This window comes from Budorcas taxicolor, chromosome 11 (assembly GCF_023091745.1).
Source record: "Budorcas taxicolor isolate Tak-1 chromosome 11, Takin1.1, whole genome shotgun sequence".
NCBI classification, from domain to species: Eukaryota; Metazoa; Chordata; class Mammalia; order Artiodactyla; family Bovidae; genus Budorcas; species Budorcas taxicolor.
This window is the reverse complement of record NC_068920.1, coordinates 119,553,822-119,574,850: the sequence shown is the minus strand read 5'-3', so window position 1 is coordinate 119,574,850 and position 21,029 is coordinate 119,553,822. Positions and strand designations below refer to the sequence as shown.

Sequence of the window (21,029 nt, the reverse complement as noted above, 5' to 3'; positions counted from 1 at the left end):
ATACAGTAGTGGGTTGCTATTTTCTTTACCAGGGGATAGTCCCAATCCAGGAATTGAACCCGTGTCTCTTGCACTGGCAGGCGAGTTCTTTAGCACTGAGCCACGAGGGAAGCCAAAAGTGTATACATGTATGTATGTTATATATAACTGAGTCACTTTGCTATGCATCTGAAAGTAACATTTCTTTCTTCTTTTTTTTTTTTTTTGGAAAAAGTTTCAGTTACACATGGCTTTGATGAAGGGATGTGATTATAGAGTACACATTTAAAGTGAGTTTAAGTATTGCTCAATGGTTTGGACTGGACTGAACTCAGTTTTGCCTGGTTGTAGCTTTACTTTTGTGATAGTGTGTCAAGGCTCTCCATTTTCTGTGGTGTATGAAAATTAGCCACTATAAAAGCAAGGGATACGATTCTGCAGCTTTTTTCACTCCTATTTTTCTCTCAATGGGTAGAATTCTATACTTGGTTGAAAATATAATGATATTAATGATATAATGATAGTCTGTATCACTGACTAGCTAAGATGCTCATGAACAAACTTACAATTTAAATTTAGAAAGGGCATTTTGCCTCTACGGGAATATGGCACCATTGGTACGTTGTAGTCAGTAAGTTCTCATTTTAAAGGGTTTTAGTGAATCACACTCTGTTAATGCATTTCTTTTACCTTGTCATTAAGTGTCTAATATTTACAAGATGTTCCTAGGGGGTATGACTGTTAATATTGCTATGTAAATAACTTTCAAGATGATATATATAACTATTAAGTCTGATGGGAGTTCAGTTGCTCAGTTGTGTCCAGCCCTTTGTGACCCCATGGACTGCAGCACCCCAGGCCTCCCTGTCCATTGCCAGCTCCCGGAGTTGACTCAAACTCATGTCCATTGAGTTGGTGATGCCATCCAACCATCTCATCTTCTCGTCCCCTTCTGCCTTCAATCTTTCCCAGCATCAGGATCTTTTCCAATGAGTCAGTTCTTCTTGTGTCGGGTGGCCAAAGTATTGGAGTTTCAGCTTTAGCATCAGTCCTTTCACAGAATATTCAGGACTGATTTCCTTTTGGATGGACTGAGTTGGATCTCCTTGCAGTCCAAGGGACTCCCAAGAGTCTTCAACACCACAGTTCAAAAGTACTAATTCTTCAGTGCTCAGCTTTCAGTATTGTCCAACTCTTAAACATCCATACATGACTACTGGGAAAACCATAGCCTTGACTAGACGGACCTTTGTTGACAAAGTGATGTCTCTGCTTTTTAATATGCTGTCTAGGTTGGTGATAACTTTTTTTCCAAGGAGCATGTGTCTTCTAATTTCATGGCTACAGTCACCATCTGCAGTGATTTTGGAGCCCAAGAAAAGAAAGTCTGTCACAGTTTCCATTGTTTCCCCATGTGTTTGCCATGAAGTGGTGGGATCAGATGCAATGACCTTAGTTTTCTGAATGTTGAGCTTTAAGCCAACTTTTTCACTTTCCTCTTTCACGTTCATCAAGAGGGATTTTGGTTCCTCTTCACTTTCTGCCATAAGAGTGGTGTCATCTGCATATCGGAGGTTATTGATATTTCTCCTGGCAATCTTGATTCCAGCTTGTGTTTGTTCCATCCCAGCGTTTCTCATGATGTACTCTGCATAGAAGTTAAATAAGCAGGGTGACAATATACAGCCTTGATGTACTCCTTTCCTGACTTGGAACCAGTCTGTTGTTCCATGTCCAGTTCTAACTATTTGCTTCCTGATCTGCATACAGATTTCTCAAGAGGCAGGTCAGGTGGTCTGGTGTGCCCATCTCTTTAAGAATTTTCCAGAGTTTATTGTGGTCCACACAAAGGCTTTGGCATAGTCAATAAAGCAGAAGTAGATCTTTTTCTGGAACTCTCGCTTTTTCGATGATCTAGTAGATGTTGGCTGGAGAAGGCGATGGCACCCCACTCCAGTACTCTTCCTGGAAAATCCCATGGATGGAGGAGCCTGGTGGGCTGCAGTCCATGGAGTTGCGACGAGTTGGACACCACTGAACGACTTCACTTTCCACTTTCATGCATTGGAGAAGGAAATGGCAACCCACTCCAGTGTTCTTGCCTGGAGAATCCCAGGGGTGGCAGAGCCTGTTGAGCTGCCGTCTGGGGTCGCACAGAATCGGACATGACTGAAGCGACTTAGCAGCAGCAGTAGCAGCGGATGTTGGCAATTTGATCTCTGGTTCCTGTGCCTTTTCTAAAACCAGCTTGAATGTCTGAAAGTTCAGGGTTCACACTGTTGAAGCTTGGCTTGGAGAATTTTGAGCATACTTTACTAGCGTGTGAGATGAGTTCAATGGTGTGGTCGTTTGAGCATTTTTGGAAATTATGTGTACTTAAATCTCACCTTTTTAGCTAGCTAATATTGTTATCGGTTTATGAGATAGTGTGGATTATTTGGTGTTGCTTTGTTTCTATTTGAAATGATACTGTCAAAGACATTTTTCTTGATATTGAGAAAAATCAGAGTTATAAAAGATTATTAATACCTAAACTCTTGGATAAAGGAGCATAAGCCACCCTCATATGCCAAAAGCCACCTTCCAGTGAGTATTTGGGCATTTTTATACTCGTGTACCATATTTTGAAGAAACTATGCATGGATGGTCCTTTTTTTAAAAAAAAGTAGTACTTTTCAATAAATGATTTGAAGGTTTACTTTAAAAACTTTGGAGGTGAATTTTTTTGTTCCTACTTAGAAGAATTTTTTTGTTCCTACTCTCTCGTACGTATGAGAACTCTTCAGTGAAGTGTTCTTTGATCTGTTTAATACATATATTTTACAAGTTTTCCTGATTCCCAGGAAAGAGCTTAGAAGACTGCTGGAAGGAGTGTCCTAGTCTCTCCACATATGCTTTCTGAATAATTGGAGAGAGATAATTTCTGATTAGTATGGTTTTTATTGGATATGAAGTCTTGTAAAGATCTTGTTTTAAGAAATTTGTTTTATTTATAAAACAATTGGAGAAACTGAAAAAAACCTTTTTCCTTCCAACTGGCAGACGAGTTAACTCATTTGGCACAAAGACATGCTGGGAATAAAGGGGTTTTGTTTTTGTCAAGTCTAGGATCGTTTTCTGTTAAATCTGAGAAGCTGAGCTTTCTCTGCTACTTGTAAACATCTGACTTTTCTACCTTGATATGTGTGACACCATTTATTTATTTATTTATTCTTTTGGCCAAGCCACATGGCTTGCAGAATCTTAGCTCTCAAAAAGGGACTGAACTGAAGCCATGGCAGTGAAAGCCCAAAATCCTAACCACTAGGCAACCAGGAGATTCCCACCATTTCTTTTTTTAAAGGTGTAATTCACAATTTTAGAACTACTCTTAACTGACTCCTTTTACTTTTTTAATTTTGGTAAATAATGGGAAGCAATTTGGGGAGGGCATTATGGTACTTAATCATATAAGCTACATAGCAGGAGATTCTAAACACACTATGTGCAGCAGTACTTGATGGAAAAGGTTTTTACATGTAGTTTAAGTGCCTTGAATGGACACTGATCATTTTAGAGTGATAATTAGTGGTACTAAGTTGAGACTTAGTTTGTCTCTGAGATCCTTACAGGTCGCGTGTGTGTGTTTACTACGTATTTCACATTTTTCCAGTTTCATCTTTTACTCTTGGCTCCATCTTATAGATGAATTTCAGAAGTTTCTGAAAAGAAGTTATTTAGTCGCTAATAGAGTTGTAGGGTCAATCTGATTCTGTTTTCTTCTGAGGCTGAGAGAAGCCTGCAAACTCATATGGAGGTAGAAATTGTAGTTCCACTACTGTTCCATGTTTTTGCCTGTATTTAGAGGTTTTAGAGTGATGTTTTCTGTTTATTCAGAATGGTTCTTTTTCTTAAATTTTTTTTTTTAGGGGCCTTAATGACAATAATTTATCTAAAGAGCAGAAAGGTCAATAATACAAGAATTGTTTTGATAATGAACTAATGGATATTAAGGACATGAGATTATTGTGTGGGTTATCCTAACTAAGTGACTTCCCTGGTGGCTCAGATGGTAAAGCATCTGCCTACAATGCAGGAGACCCAAGTTGGATCCCTAGGGTTGGGAAGATCCTCTGCGGAAGGAAATGGCAACCCACTCCAGTACTCTTGCCTGGAAAATCCCATGGACAGAGAAGTGTGGTAGGCTAAGTCCATGGGGTCTCAAAGAGTCGGACATGACTGAGTGACTTCACTTTTTTTTTATCCTAAGTGGTATGATTTAGCACTCATTTTAAAATAAAACTAGTTCCCCTAGTTCTGGTTGTTTCTTTCTTCCTTTTTTAAAATCACTTTATTGAATCTAAATCTGATTTTCTTTTGGGTGTCCACAAAGCCTCTTTTTTTTTTTTCCTTGAAAAAATAATTTTAGACAACAGAAACATTGTCTAAAATGTTGCCCCCATAAGTACAGAATGTACTTAGACCTTTTAGTTTTTCCTGCTAACAACTTAAGAGACAATTTGTCCTGGAAGTTTTGCCCATTTCTTTTATTTCATTCATTGGGGCTTCCTTGGTGGCTCAGATGGTAAAGAATCCGCCTGCAATGTGGGAGACCTGGGTTCGATCCCTGGGTTGGGAACATCCCCTGGAGTAGGGCATGGCAACCCACTCCAATATTCTTGCCTGGAGAAATCTCCATGAACAGAGGAGCCTGGTGGGCCACAGTCCATGGGGTCACAAAGAGTCAGACCTGACTGAGTGACTAAGCACAGCACAGCATGTTCATTGGTGGATCCTGTCTACAACAGTTATTACTGGGGCCTTTGCCTAGTGTAGAAGTTTTTTAAACGTCAGTAACATAATTTTCACTGGATTTTATGTGTTTGTGTATATATAGTTAAATCTTTGGTAACTGGCAGGCAGTTTTTCAAATGATTCTTATATTGTGAATACTGATAATACTTTATATTACATTTTCAGTTGATTAATAACCCTTATTATGTGTCTTTATTTTGCTTGTGATATTTTTCATCAATTAGGAAAATATTTTTATAATTCAGGCTTTTAAAAGTTTTGTCTTTATTTGAAATGTTGAAATGTCCAGTTCCACCATAACTAATAAAAATTATTTCAGTTACCAATGAAGGAACCTGTGGGTCAAAGAGTGAATTTAACACTTAACTCATGAAAATGGCTCTATTTGGGTAGTTTTACAATCAAATAGGCATTTTGTTGCCTAGGGTTGGTTATATTTCTGGGTAGCTGTTTCTTATAAATTATCCAATGGATAATTGGTCAATGGATATTGAGTCCAATGTAGATTTGCTAGATGAGAGTTGGGACACAGTTTTACAAACTTTCATCTGTATTTCTGAAGTTCAGATAGCTTTGAAAATTTGAAAATCTTCATAAAGCATTTGGTGGCAAAAGCTAAATTATTAAGCAGATGTGAGAGTCTTTGTTTTTCATAGGGAGAGATAATTTGTTGGATTAGGAAATCCTGTTTCAGGTCCTTTGGCTATATTAATTTAAGGTGAACAACATTACTTTAAAATTTTGAGGGGATGTATAGTAGATGCCCAGTAAATTCTGAATGGTGCAAATTAAAATGAAAGACGTAAAATGTTAACTGTTGAAAGAATAGGTAATGCTATAAAGATATCCTTAATCATATATAAATAAAAACTTTCTTCTTAACTGTTTTTTTCTACATTGTAGAACAAACAAGGTAAAATTACATACAGGATTAGCTTAGTGCTGTAAATAAATCTGACAGGGACTAATATCTGACCTTGTGTTTCTTTAAAGGAATCATAAGTTTCCCCCCTTTTTTTTTCCTCTTAATTTAAAAATCACAGCTTGGTATAGTTGGCTATCTAGTATTAAAGAATATCTTAGAAGATAATAATTCATAGTTGTCAAACCAATATTTTGTCATTCTTCACGAAACTGAAAAATTAAAGTAGTAGTATTCATTTTCCCCCATAATGTCATAACTGGTGATGGGATTCAGGTGTATGATCTGATCTGATCTTTACTCTGCCCTCCCCGTACCCAATTTTATAGCACGCTATAAAGTTGAATAATTTTTTTTTAATAGGAATTAAAAAATACGTTGTGGGCCTCATTATCAAGACATCATCTGACCCAACTTGTGTAGAGGTAAGAGCTTTATTGGAAGCTACTGTGAGAGTGTAAATCATTTAAATATTGGATCTTGATCTTAAACCCACTTCTGTCACAGACATAAAGACACATATGGAAATCATTTATGATAGATCGGGTGGGGGGCTGCCCGCAGTTCTTATTGATTATATCAATTTTTTAAAGTCCTTGTTTGAACTTTTTTCTTTTCTTAGAAAGAAAAGGTATATATCGGGAAATTAAATATGATTCTTGTTCAGGTAAGTTTTTACTTGATACATTGTTTTCCCTGAGAATTAAGTGCTTCCCTGAGAATTAGGCTAAGTTGAACAAAGTATTCTTTTCTACTTTTATTGATTAACTAAACGTCTTGCAGAGTGGTGATAGTAGTCCTCACCAGTGTTTACAATAGTTAGCCCATTGTCTAACATTTAAAGTTACTAATATGCTGTGGTAGTGTTTACAAAGAGTACTACAGTATTTACAAATACTATAAAAACGTCACTTCTTTGGCTCCAATATGGGTTGGACTCATTAAAACAATTTTGCCTCATATTGTATGTTTCTTTTCCATGTCAGCTATCTCAGTCTTACTGATTCGTTAAAAAATTGCTTTGAATTCAAGCATCCGTTTAATTGATCTTTATACTTTACCTGTTTTTTAAACTTTCTGTATATCTAACTAGAAAATTGTAACTTACCTAACTTCTACAAATATGTACAAAAATCTTCCTGAGAATGGTGCATTTAAGACATAGGACTTTGAAGTTTCTAACTCAGTATATTCTGTGTAGAGACTGGCACATTTCCTGTCTTGATAAAGGGGAACAAAATGAAGGCTGGTTGATGATTTTCTTCTGCTTTTGGTATCACACAATTTCTGTGAAGTTTGTTTATTTGCAGTTGATAAGTGAAACGAAATTAACACTTTATGTTTTATTTTAGATACTTAAACAGGAGTGGCCAAAACACTGGCCAACTTTTATCAGTGACATTGTTGGAGCAAGTCGGACCAGTGAAAGTCTCTGTCAGAATAATATGGTGATTCTGAAACTCTTGAGTGAAGAAGTATTTGATTTTTCTAGTGGACAGATAACCCAAGTGAAAGCTAAGCATTTAAAAGACAGGCAAGTAATTGTTTTAGAATTTTTAAGCAATTTTTCAAACAATTTCAAGGAATTGGAGGTAGATTATAAATATTTAAGGAACAAGTTAATACATTTTTAATTCTTTCTGACTCCAAGTTTAAATAATGCTTAAATGGCCTAATACTCTAAATTGGGGAGGCTTGAAAAATATGTATGGTATTAAAACAAAGTAACTTCATACATGTGTGGAAAGAATATAGATTAAGAATTCCCAGAATGCTCTTGGGAGTCCGTTTTATATGGTGTCTAGTTAATTATAGATCCAAGGATATGACTTGTGTCCAAATTTGTCTACAGAATTCTACTGTTCCTACATTTTATCCATTTTCCTATAGTTAACACCAGAAACATGGCAGATTTTATTTTCTTCAACATAGTAATAAAAATGTGTTTAGTCATTATGGAACAAATATTTTACCTTTATGTGTTTAAACTAGCTTCAGAATTTAGAATTTTTTTCTCTGGTTCTGTGTGTAAGCACAGTGGATTAGGGATATCTAACACTGCCTCTCTTCATTTGGAGAGTTTTATTTCAACTGTCTGGATTTAAAAGACTAGATTGAGGGACATGCCTGGTGGTCCAGTGGTTAAGACTAAGAATTTCCACTTCAGGGAGCACTGGCTTGATCCCTGGTTGGGTAATTAAGATCCTGCATGCCATGCTGCATGACCAAACTAAAAAATTAGTAAAAGACTATGTTAATTGAAATTTTTCAAATAGAGTTTACATAACAACCAAACCTTTAAAGGAAATTAACGTGCTCTTTATAGGTGAGTTTTAAAAGAATGATATTTACCCATAGTTTTAATAATTTATTTGTTTATTTATTTATTTACCTGGTGGCTCAGACGGTAAAGAATCCGCCTGCAATGTTGGACACCTGGGTTTGATCCCTGGGCTGGGAAGATCCTTGGAAGAGGACGCAGCAACCCATTCCAATATTCTTGCGTAGAGAATCCCTATGGACAGAGGATCCTGGCGGGCTACAGTTCATAGGGTTGCAAAGAGTCGGACACAAGTGACTAAGCATGGCACATTTATTTATTTGGCTGTGGCATGTGCGTTCTAGTTCACTGACCAGGGATCAAAGCCAGGCCCCTGCATTGGGAAAACAGTGTCTTAGCCACTGGACCACCAGGGAAGTCCCAACTTTATAACTTTTTGATGAAATTATTGATACCTGTGTTTATAAATAGAAGTAACTTGGCTTTTAATGGCTGCTGAAATGTTGTTACTCTGTAGATAGTTACAGCATTTCTTCTAAACTGATCACTTTTGTTTTTCTTTAGCATGTGCAACGAATTCTCACAAATTTTTCAGCTTTGTCAGTTTGTGATGGTAAGTGTTTTTAATTTGACTTAAAAAAAAATAACTTATTATAGGAAGATGTTAATTGAAAAACATGTTTTTGTTGTAGGAAAATTCCCAAAATGCTCCACTTGTACATGCAACTTTAGAAACGTTGCTCAGATTTCTTAACTGGATTCCGCTTGGATATATTTTTGAGACCAAGTTAATCAGCACATTAATTTATAAGGTACGTGAATGCGTTTCAGTTATTTTCTTATAAATAAAGTTTGCACAACTATGCTCTTTTGAATAGAAAAACCAATCTGCATTCATAACCATAATCAGTCTTATTTTTCAGAATCTTTTAATACTGTCACTTCACTAGGCAGTCTCATATTCTATGTGAACAGCTAATAATTTGAAAGAGCATGTAATGCTTATATAAAGTCTTGTGATTGTTTATCCAGAGATAATCAATTACCAACTGGTTGTATTTTCAGATGTTTTCTAATCAAATGTAATGAATAAATTATGTATTTAATCAAGACCCTCTGAAAGCAGACTGTTACATTTAGGGCTTTGTAGATCAGGACTTGATAGGGTCATATTCTAATGTGAATTTACTATGTTGGAGCCACCATTTTATCGACAGAAAGTTTATTTTAAATTGCTTGCTGCTGTCAACAATACCACAGGAAATGTTGGGTATTTATGTACTTGTCCAGATACTTACTTTGTGCAAATTTTAATACATGTTAAGCATTGGTATGTCCATTTTTAAGGCTTTTGATGCTCATCAATTGCCACCCACAAACAGGAGGCTACATTTATTCCTTCTCAACAATAAAATAAGAGCCAGTTTCCCTGTACCTTTGTTAATCTTAGGTATATTAAGATCTCTTAGGATCTTAAACAGTTATAATATTTTCAGATTATACAGAAAATATATCTTTAAAAGTCATGTAGTAGTTCATGGGGAAAGTTTCTAAGCAACTTCATGTTTTTCAGATGTCTAAAGACACATCAAAGAAAGCACGGTTTGCTTTTAAAGCATTTACTAGCTATTGGGTGGATAATGAAATTTCCTTAAAATATAGATACCAAAAACCTGTATCACCACCTATTTGCCTGTTTTTTTTTTTCCCCCAGTGTTCCTGATTTCTAAATCCTTCATTTTTTTAATTGTTAATTTTAAGTAAAGTGTTTCAGGCTATTTAATTTTATGCTCCCTCTCTCCCCTTTCTTTTAATTAAAATAGTTCCTGAATGTTCCAATGTTTCGAAATGTCTCTCTGAAGTGCCTCACTGAGATTGCTGGTGTGAGTGTAAGCCAGTATGAGGAGCAATTTGTAACGCTATTTACACTGACAATGATGCAGCTAAAACAGGTAATGTAACCCTCTTATTAAACTTACTAAACAATTTTAGTGCTTTAGAAAAAGTTGGATTTCAGTTGAACCATTTCACCACAGCTTAGCATAAATAGATCAGTGCAATTCTGTGTTTATTATATAAAATGAAGGGTAAGCTAGAAATTTTGAGAATCCTTGAAATGTTCTGGGAATGTTTTGATATGTAATTTCTGCAGAATTTAAAGTTTTGGTTACCTGGGGTTTAATATTCTGCCTTTGACCTTTCCATCTTTTAAAGGAATTGGCTAAGTCCTAGTTTGACTAGGTATATATGAAATTATCTAGAAGGTTAATCATAAAACTACATTGCTCTGTAATATATTTGTAATCTGAATCAACTATATATTTGAACATTTTTAATAACACCAAGGTGGGAAAACTGATTTAGGAAAAATTTCGAAGGATTGTCTTTGAGGAAATCTTACGATGCTTTTGATTTTAAAAAACAAGCTAGGACAGAAAGGTACAAAAATGGATATAATAGACCAACGCATTTTATTGAAAGATAGCTATTTATTATGTTTTAAAACTCATAAAATGTGGTGGAAATTTAGAACTTAAATGTAGTGACTTTGTTGTTATTTTGAAGGCTTATGATCCATATTTAAATTTGCAGATGCTTCCTCTAAATACCAATATTCGACTTGCATACTCAAATGGAAAGGATGATGAACAGAACTTTATTCAAAATCTCAGTTTGTTTCTCTGCACCTTTCTTAAAGAACATGGTCAACTTATAGAAAAAAGATTAAATCTCAGGGAAACACTCATGGAGGTAGGCTTTGTGGAGCTTTTGGCTTCTGAAATTAATAATAATTTAAACTGCTTTTGTTCTAAAATTGTTTTGACATACTCTTTGACATATCTTATTGTTTGTCTGCACAATACAATACATGCTGTCAATTCTGGATTCTAGTCAGAAGCCAAGTGTCCTGATTTCTGTGTTCTATTCAATGTCAGATCAGTAATTTATAATGAAAATTAAATTCTAATAAGTGTGCATATGTGTCATTTCTGAGAGGCAAAGTCTAAAAACCTTATTGTAAAATAGAGGTGTAATAACACAACTTTCAGATCGCATGAGTGGCATTTAGTGCATTCACAGTGCTTTCAACCATCTCTCTAGTCTAAAACATTTTGTCATTACCCACAAAGGATAAGGTACCCATTGAAACAAGTCATTCCATTCTGCTCTTCCCTCCAGCCCCTAGCAACAAGTAATTTGCTTTACAACTCAGTGGATTTACCTATTCTAAACCTTTCATATAACTGGAATTATAATGTGTGGACTTCTGTTACTGCTTTCTTTCACTTAACATGTTACCATGTTATATAGCATACGTCAGTACTTCATCCCTTTCATGCCGAATAATATCCCTTTATATGGATATACCTCATTTTTTGTGTCCGTTCATCTGTTGAACATTTGAGTTATTTCTCCCTTTTTGCTATTACCAAATATCGTTTGATGTCCATACTTTTTAACAATCATGTAAGTTTCTTAGCATGTTCTAGGACATGTCAGAAGAAAGTGCACTTTGCTCCTATACAATTTCTATTGTATATTTGATAAATGGTGAAACTTCAGAGTGTACAAAAAGCAATATGAATTTTTATTTCCCATTAACATAGCAAATGGAAAACAGTTTGAGGTTGTTAGTAATGTCTAAGGATTGTTTTAATAGTTTTGGTATTCTGTGTAGGCCCTTCATTATATGTTGTTGGTATCCGAAGTAGAGGAAACTGAAATCTTTAAGATTTGTCTTGAGTACTGGAATCACCTGGCAGCTGAACTCTATAGAGAAAGCCCGTTCTCAACATCTGCCTCTCCGTTGCTATCTGGAAGTCAGCATTTTGATGTTCCTCCTAGGAGACAGCTCTATTTGCCTGTATTGTCCAAGGTAACAACAGTGTGTGGCTGAGTGTGCTTTCTCTGATTTTGGAGGACCAGATGAAAATGCTGGCTTTTATTTTTTGGCTGATTCTATCCAAGCACAATCTGTGAGTTTGTTAGAAATGCAAATGAGATGAAGGAAAGTTAACAGTTGTTTTTGTCCATGTTTAGATTGAAATTTATTGTAGAATTACATTTTAAGTATGTTTTTTGTTTTATATTGTGGGCATGATTGTGTTTGGTATGTTGGTGTTAAGTGCCATTTTTTGAGAGTGGGAGTTATATTTGATGTAACTAATTTCAGAGATCTAACAGATTTTTTTTTTTTTAATTGCTGAATAGGTCCGTTTATTAATGGTTAGTAGAATGGCTAAACCAGAGGAAGTATTAGTTGTAGAAAATGATCAGGGAGAAGTTGTAAGAGAATTCATGAAGGATACAGATTCCATAAATTTGTATAAGAATATGAGAGAAACATTAGGTAAGTTAATAAATACTATTAATTTAATCCTTATTTTTAAAATTGTATTCTTTTGTGGAAATACTGTTTAGGAAACATGCTTAGTTTCTGAGTCTGTTAATAGCCATCCTTATTAGAGTGCTGTTGGTCTTAGTAAAAATCTTTTTGCTCATTAAGTTTTGGATTTTAAAACGTGGAATTTTTTTTTTTCCTGTAGTTTATCTTACTCATCTGGATTATGTAGATACAGAAAGAATAATGACCGAGAAGCTTCACAATCAAGTGAATGGTACGGAGTGGTCATGGAAGAATTTGAATACATTGTGTTGGGCAATAGGCTCCATTAGTGGAGCAATGCATGAAGAGGATGAAAAGCGATTTCTTGTTACTGTTATAAAGGTATGTAAGAGATAGGTGTGAACTAGAACCTTGTTAGTGTATTTTACTATAAATGACTGAAATTTTTCTTACTTTACAGGATCTATTAGGATTATGTGAACAGAAAAGAGGCAAAGATAATAAAGCTATTATTGCATCAAATATCATGTACATAGTAGGTCAATATCCACGATTTTTAAGAGCTCACTGGAAATTTTTGAAGACAGTAGTTAACAAGCTCTTCGAATTCATGCATGGTAAATCCTGTTTGCTTAATATATTTTAGTTTTGCTTAATGGAAAAGGCAAAAATTTTATTGATATTTGTTTTTGTTTTGTTAAGAGACCCACGATGGAGTCCAGGACATGGCTTGTGATACTTTCATTAAAATAGCTCAAAAGTGCCGCAGGCATTTCGTTCAGGTTCAGGTTGGAGAAGTAATGCCATTTATTGATGAGATTTTGAACAACATTAACACAATAATTTGTGATCTTCAACCTCAACAGGTATGTGGATCAGTAAGCATATTTTTCTTAGAAAATAACTAATGAGAATTCACTAATGGGGGTGGAATGCCACTAATGGATTCAATTCAAGTGTTTCTGTGTTTAAATTTTTATAGTGAGGCATAAATTCAATTAGTGTGTTAAACTGAATTGCTGCTTATTACTGACATGTTAACAAAATTAGCTTGTTATGTAAGTGAATTATTTGTATGTGATTTTCCTTATTATAATGCATACAAGTAACGTGTCTGCCTTTTAATATAGGTCCATACATTTTATGAAGCTGTGGGGTACATGATTGGTGCACAAACAGACCAAACAGTACAAGAACATTTGATAGAAAAATATATGCTACTTCCTAATCAGGTTTGGGATAGCATAATCCAGCAAGCAACCAAAGTAAGTTTTAGTTACTTTCTATAAAAGTTCTAATGGAATCTAAGAAGGTTATATTTACAAAAGTAGTAAATTTAATACCTTGACATGTATATCTGATCCATAGTGCTTTTTGTGCTTTTGCACATTGAAAGAATGGTAGCATTTTTTTTCTGTTTGGATCATATTTTGGGAAATACTTTGCTCCATTCTTTAGTAATAAAGACTTTTGCAGTACTTTTACACTTCAAGATTATATATGTGATGGTGGTTTTTAGTGATGTGGGTAATTTTTTTTGCTTTGAAAAAGAATTCTGTTATGATAAGTGGAGTTGTGTTTTGTTCTTACAGAATGTGGATATACTTAAAGATCCTGAAACAGTCAAGCAACTTGGTAGCATACTGAAAACAAATGTGAGAGCTTGCAAAGCAGTTGGACACCCATTTGTGATTCAGCTTGGGAGAATTTATTTAGATATGCTTAATGTATACAAGTGCCTCAGTGAAAATATTTCTGCAGCTATTCAAGCTAATGGTAAGCAATTCTGAATTCTTATGGAATAATATATTAAGTTAGTTCTACATTCACTGCCTTCAGTTCAGTTCAGTTCAGTCGCTCAGTCGTGTCCGACTCTTTGCGACCCCATGAATTGCAGCACGCCAGGCCTCCCTGTCCATCACTATCTCCCGGAGTTCACTCAGACTCACGTCCATCGAGTCTGTGATGCCATCCAGCCATCTCATCCTCGGTCGTCCCCTTCTGCCCCCAGTCCCTCCCAGCATCAGAGTCTTTTCCAATGAGTCAACTCTTCGCATGAGGTGGCCAAAGTCATAAGCATTTAGCACTTTTGACAAAATACCTCCTGTGTTTTAGGCAGTCCTCAACAATTTTTAATGAGTTGCACATGCCCCTTTCCCTTATAAAATTATTCTATTTCCCAGGAAATTCATCTGTGTCCTCTTGTTTTTTGTGGCGTTCCGGGTAGCTCAGTGGTAAAGAATCTGCCTCCCAATGATCCGTGGGTCGGGAAGATCCCCTGGAGGAGGAAATGGCAGCCCACTCTAGTACTCTTGCCTGGAAAAATCCCGGGAACAGAAAGATGCTAGCAGGCTATAGTTCATAGGGTTGCAAAGAGTTGGACGTGAATGAGCAGGAGCACTCTTTGTCTTTAGGTTTTCTAATGGAGAATGGAAACAAATACTATCTGAAGTACATGTAACTGCCAATATAGAATTTTAGTTGTCAAATTGGAGTCCACCTGATTTTGTTTTTTAGGTGAGATGGTTACAAAGCAACCATTGATTAGAAGTATGCGAACAGTAAAAAGAGAAACTTTAAAGTTAATATCTGGTTGGGTGAGCCGGTCTAATGATCCACAGATGGTAAGTGAGATGTCATTTTTGTTTTTTAAATTTGATACTGGATTCTATAGAACGTGTATATATTCTGTATGCATTTAGCTACTTAAAAGGTAATTTAGATGTTTACATTTGGTGTTACTTTATAGCATTCTATTTATTGGAGTTTTGGGGTCCATTAAAATAGTAAGATCCCGTCTCCAGGGGATCTTCCCAACCCAGGAATTGAATAGGTCTGCATTGCAGGCAGATTTTTTACCAGTTGAGCCACCAGGGAAGCCCAAGATAACATACCTTCCTCCAAAGAAATTGCTGTTGGTAGGGGGAGGGTGGTGATGTAATAAGATAGTTGAGATGATTGGGTCATTTTTATTTTCCATGGATGGAGTTCAAATGAAATTTTTTTTCCTGATGGTTTTGGGAGCAATCTGTAAAGCTGTCATAAGAGCTGTTTGCCTCCTTAGTGGGAATAAGCAGTTTCCTGGTTGAAGGTTCGAAAGTCTCTTATTCCTGTCAGTCTTAAATGGTTTTCAAAAAGTAATTGGCTCCATATGCGTGAACTTGGGGGAGCTATTTATGTTTAGTTATTGTTAAACCTTTTGTTCTTTGGATCCTTGGAATATTCTGATAAATCCTTTTCTGTTCATCACTGTTGGATGGAAGTAGCATTGGGCACTGTGCTGCTTACTTTCATAAATTTGATACTTCAATATTGTTCCTATTAATACGGGAAAGTTTTTTCCTGAAATTACCAAGGTACCAAACTAGTTTACAGCTAAGATTTATGTTGAACTTTGGGGCTGTGAATTCAAAGATAGTCAAATAATTCAGATTTAGGGTGTAGGAAAATAAATTCAATGTAAGAGTGGAAATATGAGAGTGGTCAAGGAAAGGATAAATGAGGCATGGGTATGAAGTATACAGTATGGGAAATAGTGTATAATAGTCAAGAACTAATATTTTTAAGGTAACAGACTAAATTTAATGTGATCATTTTAGAATATATAAAAATATTAAATCACTTGACTGTTAATAGGAACTAATGTCATGTAGGTCAAAAAAAGGATGTAGTGTACAAACATGGTATATAAAATTGACACTGCTCTATGTTTTCTAAGAAAGTTGAGTAAATCTTAAGCATTTTTATCACAACTTTTTGCCTGTTTATATGAGGTGTTATATATAAAATATCTGTGATCACTAAACTTACTCTTCTATAATCATTTTATAATGTATGTAAGTAAACTTGTAAAACTTAATCACGTCTGAGTAGAACTTGAAGAAAAAGAAGGGAGAATCGGTTCTAGTTAAGTGAAAACCCAGTAATTAAAGAAAAATAATTTTGTGCTTATCCTTCAAATCTTGCTAGGCCTGTTTTGTATATTGGGACACTACTACTGTTTAGTTAAATGAAACATGATCATATTTATTGAGTACATCTTATATCTTAATGGAGGATGCATTATAAAGCATAGAGTTTACACCTTAGACTGTTTATTGGGAATCTCGGAAAGCCTACCACAGTCTTTCTGGCATAGTTTAGTTCCTTTTTTGAGAGTAAGTAATGGTTATTATTTCTGATTATTAAACTATCGGTTAGCATTCATTAAATTTAAAAAAGCATTGATGGTGGATGTCTGATTCTGGTTCAATACGAATACTTCGGTGTACAGTTAGGCTTTACCCTCCCTGTGCCTCACGCACACACAGTATCCCTAGAATCCTGGTCCTGCCAGAATACTTAGAGTTAGTCACTTGATTTCAGGCCCCAGTTTTCTTTAATAAGTATAGATTTAAGCTGTACAATGTCCGTGGCCCTTTTCTGCCTATTTTAATTTCTTGATTTTTCTTTGTAAAGTTCTAATACACCAGAATTAAAGCCATAGGAGTTTCCGTTTTTCAGTAGATGATCAACCTAAATTAAGTCTTACAAGGTGACATTGACCTAGCTGCTTAGTAAGAGTTAGCAAGTGCCTGAATTAAAATTAAAAGTTTTTTTTTTTTAAACAGGTAGCTGAAAATTTTGTTCCTCCTCTGTTGGATGCAGTTCTCATTGATTACCAGAGAAATGTCCCAGCTGCTAGAGAGCCAGAAGTGCTTAGTACTATGGCTATTATTGTCAACAAGTTAGGAGGACATATAACAGCTGAAATACCTCAAATATTTGATGCTGTTTTTGAGTGCACATTGAATATGATAAATAAGGTATGCAATTTGCATTTCAGTTACATAATGGCAAGTTCTACAGTTAATCCATATTACTTTTAAAAGCATAAATGATGGCTGTCTATGAGCATAGCATAAATTTTAGGCTCTGATGTTAAAACATTTGAACTTCTAGATAAGAAAAGTACTTGTTTTTTAAATTTGCCAAAGATTTTTATTCAAATAGCAGCTAGCATTTATTTAAAACTTGAAACATTTTAGTCACTGGGTTTTTAGTTAAAGTTCAGTACAGTGTAGTATATGTTTATAAAGAATGGGAAAATGTATTAACCAAAAAGAAAAACATGTAGATATACGTGTACACATTTACACAGTAGACTTCTCTAATCTGTGTTACTGATCTCAAAGTCACTTTAAAGTGGTAGCAAATCTCTAGCAAGTTTCAATGCTAATAGAAAATGTGATGGTCTTTGTGGGTTTTGTTGAATTCTCTTTATAATAAGATGACCTTGTATTCCTTCATATTGACAATTCATTTGTGTAATAGTATTTTTGTTCTCCCTTACCAGGTGAATTGTATTATCTGTGAGTTTGACTTCCAGTAGGCCATATATCATCTTATGGGGTCCACTAAGAACTCCAAATATCTATAATGAATTAGAGCTTGCTTTCCCTCTTCCATTAAATACAATTTAAGGCATTGAAACTTCTATTTTGTTCCCACCATTTATTTTTAGGACTTTGAAGAATATCCTGAACACAGAACGAACTTTTTCTTACTACTTCAGGCTGTCAATTCTCATTGTTTCCCAGCGTTCCTGGCTATTCCACCTGCACAGTTTAAACTTGTTTTGGATTCTATTATTTGGGCTTTTAAACATACCATGAGGAATGTAGCAGATACAGGTAAATACATAAAAATGATGTTCTTTATTTGCCTGCCAACCCACAATCCACATACAGGCATTTACAAATAGACACCCATCTATCTGTGTATTTATAGTTGCAGACAAGAGGTATCACCACTTGTCATGGGTTTATTTTGAGTGCATCAATAATGGATGTGGGAGAGAATCAACTAAACCTTAAGAAATAATGGAAAGGTGGTAATGGTTAATTAGTCTGTAAGTAAGCAATCACTGATTCTAATTTAACTCCATTACTGAGTCAAGATAATTTAGGCAAATAATTATCTTTAGCCTAAAAAAAAAGAGAGGGACTTTGAATTAATAGCTGAAGTACTATTGTGAATGTTGTCAGTATGGAATAAGTTGGTTGGCTTTATATGTCTTTTAGGCTTACAGATACTTTTTACACTCTTACAAAATGTTGCACAAGAAGAAGCTGCAGCTCAGAGTTTTTATCAGACTTATTTTTGTGATATTCTTCAGCATATCTTTTCTGTTGTGACAGACACCTCGCATACTGCTGGTAAGAATTTAAAGCTGTAAAAATTCTGTGTTCCTTCTGATTGTTAGTACATCTGAGAGTTTAATGATGTCCTTCTTATCAACAGGTTTAACAATGCATGCATCTATCCTTGCATATATGTTTAATTTGGTTGAAGAAGGAAAAATAAGTACACCATTAAATCCTGGAAATCCAGTTAACAACCAAATGTTTATTCAGGAATATGTGGCTAATCTTCTTAAGTCTGCATTCCCTCATCTACAAGAGTAAATATCCCTTTTTATAAACTCAGATTTTTTAAGGTTTTTTTTTTTTAGGTGATTAATCATTGTGTTTTAACTTGCAGCGCTCAAGTAAAGCTCTTTGTGACAGGACTTTTCAGCTTAAATCAGGATATTCCAGCATTCAAGGAACATCTTCGGGATTTCCTGGTACAGATAAAGGTATGTATTTTATTTGCAGTTGCAGAAATATTGAGAGTAAATACTGATTGCATTCTTGCATCCAGAATTGACCACTTTTTGTAATGAGCAAAATGAGTGTGCTTTTAAAATATGTACAGTCTTACTCTTTTGAGATAGATTACAGAAAGAAAAACTTTAAATCAAGGCCAGAAGAGGAGATCGGTTTAAAATGTTTGGGGTAACATGTCTATTGCAACATTGTGAGTGAATCCCATACATATTTTTAAAGGGGTGGGGGGAATGAAATATGTTGATAGTTCCTTTTGAGATTTTCCCCATTGTTAGTAAAGAATTCATTTTAGGGGGAACCATGGTGATTAGCAGATACTGGCCTGTTATTTACTACTGTTAAAATGCTTCATTGACTTAGGGGAAGAGAAATTTTTGTTGTATCGTCGTGTTTTAATTCTTGTCCATATCTATTAAATAAGAATTGATAACATAACATGCAGGTTTTTTCCCCCCTCCAAAATACAAAGTTTTATTTTTTTTTATTAAGTGTAAAGAAAAGCTAATTCATACAGTTATAAAGGATGAAAATTGATAACATAGCTATGAGGACAATGATAATATACTTAAACTTGATCATTAGTCTTTCTTATTATCATTACTGCTGAAGTATGTTTTATATGTGGCATTATACTATCCCTCTTTTGTAATCTTTGCCTCCCAACCAACACATTTAGTCTTTAATTCAGCTGTGTAGAATTATATATATAAGCCCAACAATTGATGGATAAATTACATTGCTAAGTATGTTGACAGTTAACTATCTTTTCACAGGAGTTTGCAGGTGAAGATACATCGGATCTCTTTTTGGAAGAACGAGAAACAGCCCTTCGACAGGCTCAGGAAGAAAAACACAAACTTCAGATGTCTGTCCCAGGCATCCTTAATCCACATGAAATTCCAGAAGAAATGTGTGATTAAAATCAGAAGTCATGCTGGGTTTTTTTTTTTTTTTTCTTTTTTTTCTTTTCCTCTGCAACTCTTGTTAGCAGATGAAAACAGCATCTGGATATTTGTCGACCAAAATGATGCCAATTTGTAAATTAAAATGTCACCTAGTGGCCCTTTTTCTTATGTGTTTTTTGTATAAGAAATTTTCTGTGAAATATCCTTCCATTGTTTAAGCTTTTGTTTTGGTCATCTTTAGTTTGCATGAAGTTGAAAATTACGGCATTTTTAAAAATTTTAACTTCATCCCCATTTTGTGGCTGGGATGGGGGGAGGAGGCAAATCCAATTTGAACATATACTTGTAAATTCTGATGCAAAAGTATACAATTTTTCCTGTAAAGAATACCAATTTTTAATTAGGGAGCATTTTCTTTCTAGCCTGTATTTCAGTCTAGAAGAAAAGATAATGAGTAAAACAGATTGCGTTGTTAAAAGGATTATAGTGCTGCATTGTCTGAAGTTAGCACCTCTTGGACTGAATTGTTTGTCTAGACTACATGTATTACAAGTCTGTATGGCAAGTTTGCAGCAAGATCATGTGCATATCATCCCATTGTAAACGACTTCAAAAAATATGGGAACACAGTTAGTTATTTTTACACAGTTCTTTTTGTTTTTGTGTGTGTGTGCTGTCGCTTGTCGACAACAGCTTTTTGTTTTCCTCAATGAGGAGTGTTGCTCATTTGTGAGCCTTCATTAACTCAAAGTGAAATGGTTAAAAATATTTATCCTGTTAGAATAGGCTGCATCTTTTTAACAACTCATTAAAAACAAACAAAACAAAACTCTGGCTTTTGAGATGACTTATACTAATTTACATTGTTTACCAAGCTGTAGTGCTTTAAGAACACTACTTAAAAAGCAAAATAAACTTGGTTTACATTTATTTTCCCTTTATTGGCTCAAACTTATTCCTGTATTAATGAAAGTGGTTATTTATGTTTAGGTATTAGGTAACATTTTTAAATGAATTTTGATAACTGTTGACTTCCAAGTATTATTTCTAAGGTTACTGAGTAAAGGCAGCATTTGTATAAAACGAATATGTTCTTGAGATATCTTCTGTTCCCAAGAAACAAATCCCTTCTGTGACAGCTTGGCACACA

The 21,029-nt window shown here is 34.9% G+C and overlaps 1 protein-coding gene across 1 annotated transcript in view; it reads left to right on the top strand.

The window, feature by feature from the left end:
• Positions 1-20,041, top strand: part of XPO1 (exportin 1) — a 41,123-nt gene extending 21,082 nt beyond the window's left edge. Inside the window, exons 5-25 of the mRNA XM_052648072.1 lie at positions 6,059-6,120; positions 6,318-6,362; positions 7,048-7,229; positions 8,541-8,589; positions 8,669-8,788; positions 9,800-9,928; positions 10,569-10,727; positions 11,656-11,853; positions 12,189-12,327; positions 12,524-12,705; positions 12,785-12,941; positions 13,027-13,190; positions 13,455-13,589; positions 13,917-14,100; positions 14,842-14,948; positions 16,935-17,129; positions 17,828-17,996; positions 18,387-18,521; positions 18,607-18,766; positions 18,847-18,943; positions 19,748-20,041. Of these exons, the coding sequence (XP_052504032.1) occupies positions 6,059-6,120; positions 6,318-6,362; positions 7,048-7,229; positions 8,541-8,589; positions 8,669-8,788; positions 9,800-9,928; positions 10,569-10,727; positions 11,656-11,853; positions 12,189-12,327; positions 12,524-12,705; positions 12,785-12,941; positions 13,027-13,190; positions 13,455-13,589; positions 13,917-14,100; positions 14,842-14,948; positions 16,935-17,129; positions 17,828-17,996; positions 18,387-18,521; positions 18,607-18,766; positions 18,847-18,943; positions 19,748-19,894 (2,915 nt within the window). The 3' untranslated portion in view covers positions 19,895-20,041. The remainder of the gene's footprint in view (positions 1-6,058; positions 6,121-6,317; positions 6,363-7,047; positions 7,230-8,540; positions 8,590-8,668; positions 8,789-9,799; positions 9,929-10,568; positions 10,728-11,655; positions 11,854-12,188; positions 12,328-12,523; positions 12,706-12,784; positions 12,942-13,026; positions 13,191-13,454; positions 13,590-13,916; positions 14,101-14,841; positions 14,949-16,934; positions 17,130-17,827; positions 17,997-18,386; positions 18,522-18,606; positions 18,767-18,846; positions 18,944-19,747) is intronic.
• The last annotated feature ends 988 nt before the right edge of the window (positions 20,042-21,029 follow it).